This window comes from Sinocyclocheilus rhinocerous, unplaced genomic scaffold (genome assembly GCF_001515625.1).
Source record: "Sinocyclocheilus rhinocerous isolate Xijiao unplaced genomic scaffold, SAMN03320098_v1.1 scaffold2421, whole genome shotgun sequence".
NCBI lineage: Eukaryota > Metazoa > Chordata > Actinopteri > Cypriniformes > Cyprinidae > Sinocyclocheilus > Sinocyclocheilus rhinocerous.
The window spans coordinates 31,035-38,606 of NW_015631715.1; the positions used below are offsets into that span (position 1 = coordinate 31,035).

Consider the following 7,572-nt stretch of genomic DNA (forward strand, 5'->3'; position numbering starts at 1 on the left):
AGATTTTTATCTTTGCTCACTTTGGCCTAAATGTCTGCCATTCTTTTTTATTTAATATTTTGTTGTGGCCATTTTTAGCAAATAAAGAAAAAAACTTTGTCTAAAAACAATTTTTGTGATGGTTTGTATTTTCTGTGCTCTGTATGGAACATCAATGCCTGTTTAAGTCATGAACTCCATTACTTGTGTTTGTTTTCAGACATGATAAACAGACGTTTTATTCGTGTGCTACAGCTTTTTGGCCTGTGCTACAAAACATTCAACCTCTGTAGCACCAGTGCTATGTGCAAAAAAGGTTAACGTACAGCCCTGAATGTGAATATTTGTCTAAATTACCACTGTAACTTTGCAATAGATAATAATGATGTTAGCATAGGCTTCAGTATTTTGAGTGATTATAGTCAATGGGGTGTTACTGCTAACAGTTGCTAGCAATTTTATGCTTAACTAAGTAAACAAAGACAACACTTCAAATGCCTATTTACAGATGAAACTGACCTGCACTTGAAGTCCTGAACAAGTCAGTAGTTCTGCCTCTCTGCTTCACCTTCCACTCCATTGTCAAGTCTCTCGCATTGAATACTCATCAAAACCGTTTGGCGGAGGCTCGGAGCACATGTGAGCCGAATGATAGCGTTGTCAGTCAAGACTAACCGATTCATGATTTATTAGAGATTTATTATCGATTGGTACCTGCACTTGAAGTCCTGAACAAGTCAGTAGTTCTGCCTCTCTGCTTCACCTTCCACTCCATTGTCAAGTCTCTCGCATTGAATACTCATCAAAACCGTTTGGCGGAGGCTCGGAGCACATGTGAGCCGAATGATAGCGTTGTCAGTCAAGACTAACCGATTCATGATTTATTAGAGATTTATTATCGATTGGTGAATTATTTTGTACATTCGGCAGGAAATATTAATAATAATAATAATAATAATAATAATAATAATAATAAGGAATTATCCCAGTTCTCCCGATGGCCAGTCCTGGCCTAGCTATAGAGCACTTTTCAATTTGTAATATCATGTCATGCATTAAAAACTTACATTAAATGTGAAGAGTATAGTCAGTATAGGACAGCCATTGGTGAATTTTCTGAAGTCTTAAAGGTCCCATAGTGTACACCTTTCTGGAGTTTTATTTTAGGTTTTGATGTCCTTAAGAATATATATTTGCGGTATAAGTACCAAAAATCATCTCAATATATTTTTACAGCTCCTCTCTCAGGAGCTCTGCTGAGAACAGGTCGATTTTGGTCTGTCTAATTAATATTCATGAGCCTCTCTTCTGATTGGCCTGTTGTGTTCTGAGTGACGCACGGCCAGGCCAACCACAGCTAACTAGGGTCAGCCGATGTCACAGCACTAGCTGGAGGCAGCAAAACAAAGGGGAAACTGGAGGCGGCCCATTCAAACCAGCGCAGATTCGGCTACATAAGGAGCTTAAAATATCATCTTGTTGTGATGTTGGGTGCCAGAATCCACGTAATACAGCCTCAAATTAGAAATTTGATCGCATATCTGCTGCCACTGCCAGACAAAAAAACCAACAACAGCTGTGGTTAAACGCGATAAAACGAGCAGACTGGACAGAAACAATCGTCAAAAATGCTCGCGTTTGCAGCACACACTTCTTATCAGAAAAGGTTCAATAAAGTATTGTCTTTTGTTGTTATGGGCGCGTCTACATTTTTAAACTTATATGGTAGTTAAATAGCCCCTAGACCTCAGTAATCATGAAAAAAGCCAGGAAATTTCAGTTTTGACAATATGGGACCTTTAACACCAAATGTGAATTTCAGATGTAGAAAGTGATCTTTGACCAGTGGAAAATGTGTCTGAACACAGCTTGTTTACACAAAACCTACTCAGCACTTAACAAAATAACCAAAAAAATTACCCAACGGGCTCAGCCAATTATGTTTTTTTAGTAGGAGCGTCTTTGATTATTTTGCTGGTATCAGAGGAGAAAAAAAAACACTCTCTCACACACTTTTCTTCACATGATTTCTAGGAAATTTGGCCTCAAATGGAAGCACTACACAGTCATCAACATCTGGGGACTGGTTTGCTGAAAAGGCCATTGATGGTAATCGGGGTCTTCATGGGTTACGTAAAGGAGGCTGCTCCTCAACCCTTGCTGAGACTAACCCATGGTGGAGGCTGGATCTGAGTAACGTGTACAATGTTAGTAGAGTGGTGGTCACCAACAGAAACGACTGTTGTGTAGAACAAATAAACGGAGCGGAGATTCGCATCGGAAACTCTTTGGAGAACAACGGCAACAACAATCCCAGGTGAGAAACTTGTGGCTGGAAGATCATGAGAGATCCGGCACAAATGTGAAATGATTGATGCAGATATGACAGCATTTTTATATCCCTCACCTGTTTCTCTCTGTCTGTAGATGTGCTGTTATTCCTGCTATTCCAGGAGGCTCTTACAGCTACTCATGCGGTGGGATGGAGGGACGTTACGTGAATCTTATCATTCCTGGAGTCATGAAGATACTCACTCTGTGTGAGGTGGAGGTTTTTGGAGAAGGTATATCTGTAGCAGTTGATTGTAATGACAAAAATTATTAGTTTTAATATGTGACCCTGGACCACAAAACCAGTCGTAAGGGACAATTTAAAATCTGAAAGATGAATAAATAAGCTTTCCATTGATGTATGGTTTGTTAGGATTGGACAATATTTGGCCGAGATACAACTATTTGAAAATCTGTAATCTGAGGGTCCAAAAAAAATTTAATATTGAGAAAATCATCTTTAAAGTTGTCCAAATGAAGTCCTTAGCAATGCATATTACTAATCAACAATGAAATTTTGATATATTTATGGTAGGAAATTTACAAAATATCTTCATGGAACATGATCTTTACCTAATGATTTTTTGCATAAAAAAATCGATAATTTTGACCCATACAGTGTATTGTCGGCTATTGCTACGAATATAAAGACTGGTTTTGTGGTCTAAGGTCACATATTAAGATTATATAACTAATAATTATATTTTCATATTGCTATGGCAGCACTAATATATTTTAATGAACTCAAACCCAACTAATAATGTGTCTTTGTCTGGGGTCCAAACTATTTGTGTTTTTATGTATTTATATGGATGTATGATAATGCTTGTTTGATTAGGTCCTGTTTTAAAAAGATCAATTTTAAAGATGATGTTGAACTCCAAAGCTGATCTGACTGACCAGACAATGAGAGAAATCATTCTGGAAAAGGTGAGAGTAAGATCAAATAAAAATCCTATAAAACCTGAATTGGAGCATCTGATTTTGCAAAGTACAATTCTGTCATAAAAAAGGAACTGAATGTAACACGAATAAAATGTCATGGAATTTGTGAAATTTGGGATAAATAAATCAAACGCAGGGCTGTACAAATGGATCAAATCACGCTATACATTCATTTTGTCTGTTAATACGAAATGAATGAATGAATGAATGACACGGTTTCATTTACTACACAAACTCAAACACACGAATTCACTGGTGTTTTCAGCATCTCATTATACAAGTTAAAATGCAAAACAGGTTTTGGGTCAAATAAAACAGAATTCGGGGAAACAACAAAACAGATTTCATAAGGCCCTAAAATTTAACTTTTGTTAAACTTTTAATAAATTGTAACATTTTCACTATTTTGTAAATTGTATAGTTTGTAAACTTTTAATTAATCATATAATATTCACAATTGTATTTAATTAGACATGCTTTGATTATTAACATTTAATTTAACAATTAAAACTGAAAATTTGCAAAGACCAGTGAGAAAATCACCTTATACAAAAGACACATTTAAGTACCAAACAATTGGACAGAATGCTCTCACATGACAACAGGCTCATGCTAATCAGAATCAGAATCAGAATCAGAATGAGCTTTATTGCCAGGTATGTTTACACATACGAGGAATTTGTTAGTAATCTGAAGTAGGTCTACAGTGCCTCCTTATGGCTACAGTTAAGCATCTCCAAGACAAATGATTTAGTCCTAGGGCCTGTTTCATAAAACAAGTTTACCAAAAAGCCAGGCTTATTTCAGTTAGTCTGACTTATTGTCAGTTGATTTGATTTCAGAAAGAAAATTCACCATAGTTCAAGCTCAGTCACTGTGGCAACTCATGCTGGAAAACTGACCTGGTCCGGCTAAGCTGAGCTCCTCTAACACTGACCAATAGGAACGCAATGATATTACCACTGACTCTCTCAAATACAATTATTTGACTTTATTATCAGCCCAAAAATAAAAGTATATGGAAAATGCAACTTAAATAATAAATCAAATGAATAAAAATATAGGCTACAACCAACTGTGTTTAATGTATTGTGCTCAAGATTTAATGGCATTGTTTTATATATACTGTATATTAAACACATTTTAAGATAGTTGCTACTTGCGCATTCAGTTGATCAACAGTTCCTAGCCATGCAGCTTTCTCTCAGGTTTTATGACAGCTGTACCTTTTATGGTTTTTAGTAGAACATTAAAACATCACAATCTAAAATTGTTTTTTGAAGCATTCAAAACACTAAATTAAAAGTTAAAATCACTAAATTAAAAACAGAAAACAGATTTTAAACTTTTTTAACTGGTAAGAGGAATAGGCCTATACATGAACTCATTTGAACTAGCAATTAGGGCTGTATTAGCTAGCTTACATTTGATTTACAGTTGCTGCTATCATAAAAATTATGTAGGTGTAAAATTATGTGACGTGTCAGTTATGCACTGGGGAAAACACAACGTCTCAAATGCATTAAACAGCATAAATATATTCACTGTTTGCCACAGTGGATCGATTTGATCCATGATCGACATTAAGGGCTGCTTAAGAATAAGCATGCACATCAAATTATCTTGACTCACTGAACCTTGATCAATTAGTGAGATTGCGTGAACTTAAATTGTCGTTTATGGAACCGCTTTAGCGCCGATTGATTTGTTAGGTTATCTGAAGTCAGGTTTTGGACTTCAATCTCCGCTTTACTTAGTGTCTTTTATGAAACAGGCCCCTGGTATACATGTTATATATAACCACATTCACATAAACACATCTAAAATACATCATTACTTTAATACTTTACTTACATTAAAGTACATGCAGGGGGTCTCAAAACCTGTTTGGGTGTGAATAACTGGCCGTTTAATTTATATACCTAAAAAAAATGTATTATGAATAAAAATATCTGAGTGTATTGTCATATTTTGATCTAATTTGTTCAGTATTAATGCTATTTTCAGTTGGCATCTGCTCTGGCTGACAGAGGATTCACAAACGTGACACTGAGTTGGTTTCAAACCCCTGAACGGGTGATTCAGAAGGTGAACGCTCCTAAACGTGAGTCTGTTTGCACAGCTGCATTTTGCACAGTAATTTATGCCATAATATGAATGAATGTTAATGATTATAAAAACCATGTGATGTAATACACAAAATGTGTTCATTCACAGGTTGTGTTAAAGTACCGTGATATCCTGGAAAGGTCAAATTGATTCAGATTTTCTTCATAATTTCTTATTAACAATGTAAAGCCTCTTCAAGCACTTCTGCTGCCGTGTTTAAGCTTACATAAAACATTAGATAATAAAACAAAGCTAACTGAACAACATACTAAAGTGAATGCTTATTACAATCACAAAAATATTTATTGTGCTGCCTGTTCAAGATATGTTATGTTTAAAATGTTTTAAATTGTTTAAATGTGAGAATATCATTAAGGACTTTTATCTAAAATCCTGGCCAGGACGGGTCCGGGAAAAAGGGCACATATGGTCACCCTAATTTTAAATATGATTTAAAGGTAACACTTTATTTGAGGGTCTCTTAACTAGTTGCTTATTATCATGCATATTGCTAGAATATTAGTCAATTATTAGTACTGATTAAGCACATATTAATGCCTTATTCTACATTACTTTATTCTACATCCCTAATCCTACCCAATACCTAAACTTAACAACTACCTTACTAACTATTAATAAGCAGCAAATTAGGAATTTATTTAAGGGAAAAGTCGTAGTTAATAGTGAATAAGTGTTCCCTATTCTAAAGTGTTACCGATTTAAATTGTTTAAATAAGAGATAGTCATTGAGGACTTTAACCCAAAAGCTTGTCACTGATTCTTGCTGTGATGTAAGTTGTCATTAGTTGGCTGCTAAATAAATCCCGGAAAGTTTAGAAAGCTGCCATTATGGGTGTGTGTGTGTTTATTTAAACTTTTTAAATTCTCAAACTTTGATTTATATAGCAAGCCACTCCCAGATCACTTTGCCAAATTTGAGTAACATTCTAAAGTAACATTGTAACCCAAATGCAAAAAAAAACAGTACCAATATAGCAACAATTCTGAAAAACAAGCACAGTTTAACAAGATTTAATTCAAGAACGAACAAGCTGTGAATGCATATAGCCATTAATTTACAACCTTTGGCCACCAGGTGGCACAGACACATCATTTTCAGAGGGACCCTCATTTGTCTCAGAGAAACTAGTTATACACAGAAATATACTGTATGTGTAAATAAAAGTTTGAGAGATACTGCAAAATAGGCATATCTATCTATCTATCTATCTATCTATCTATCTATCTATGTGAACCTGGAGCACAAAACCAGTCTTAAGTTGCTCTGCTATATTTGTATCGATAGCCAAAAATACATTGTATGGGTCAGAATTATCATTTTTTCTTTTAAGCCAAAAATCATTAGGATATTAAATAAAGATCCTGTTTCATGAACATATTTTGTAAATTTCATTTTTTTTTTTTTTACTCTTTTTTTATTAGAACATGCTATAAAAGTTATACATCAGAGATAGACAATAGGGGTGCCGACATTTGAAAAAATTTACAAAGATAGAAAAGAAAAAAAAAAAAAAGGAAGTAGGTGTTTTTCACAGTTTCAAGATTTTTAAACTAAGAACATATATAAAAGAAAATCCACATGCTTTGTGAACATGTACATATAATTGCATACATAATCCACTCCACTATGTATAATCAGTTAGCAATTATCATGTATTATTCTTAAGATTGGACTCCATCTTGCCTCAAAAATATTCATCTGAAGTCTAAGGGAATAAGTTATTTTTTCCATTTCGTAAATTTCTTTTCAGCAATCTCTTCGGGTTTTGTGAGGAGAGTAGATGAATTCTTAGATTTTAGCTTTGATACTATGTTTGTGGATTGTTGTTTCTTTAGGCGGAGAGCCAACAGTCTGCTAGCTCTGTTACCATATTCATAGTATTTTTGGTTGACAAATCTTAGCCTACCTTCCATTACATTGGAAAGTAATGTATTTAATTCTCTACGTGCTACAGTCAATTCTGTTAGTAATACAGGGGTTGGAGTCCGTTTATGTTGTTGTTCCAATTTCCTAATAGTATTTTCTAATTGTTGCTGCTTATGTTCTCTTTCCCTTTTTTTCGCACTGGCAAAAGCAATTATGCGTCCTCGTAAATAAGCTTTAGCACAGTCCCACAATATTAGTGGTGATATATCTGGAGTGGTGTTAGTATCTAAGTAGAATTGTAATTCATTTTTTATAAATGT

The 7,572-nt window shown here is 34.6% G+C and overlaps 1 protein-coding gene across 1 annotated transcript in view; it reads left to right on the top strand.

The window, feature by feature from the left end:
• Positions 1–7,244, top strand: part of LOC107741837 (fucolectin-7-like) — a 10,314-nt gene extending 3,070 nt beyond the window's left edge. The window contains exons 4-8 of the mRNA XM_016554615.1: positions 2,014–2,296; positions 2,407–2,543; positions 3,149–3,240; positions 5,263–5,359; positions 7,222–7,244. Coding sequence (XP_016410101.1) covers positions 2,014–2,296; positions 2,407–2,543; positions 3,149–3,240; positions 5,263–5,359; positions 7,222–7,244 — 632 coding nt within the window. The remainder of the gene's footprint in view (positions 1–2,013; positions 2,297–2,406; positions 2,544–3,148; positions 3,241–5,262; positions 5,360–7,221) is intronic.
• Positions 7,245–7,572: the final 328 nt, after the last annotated feature.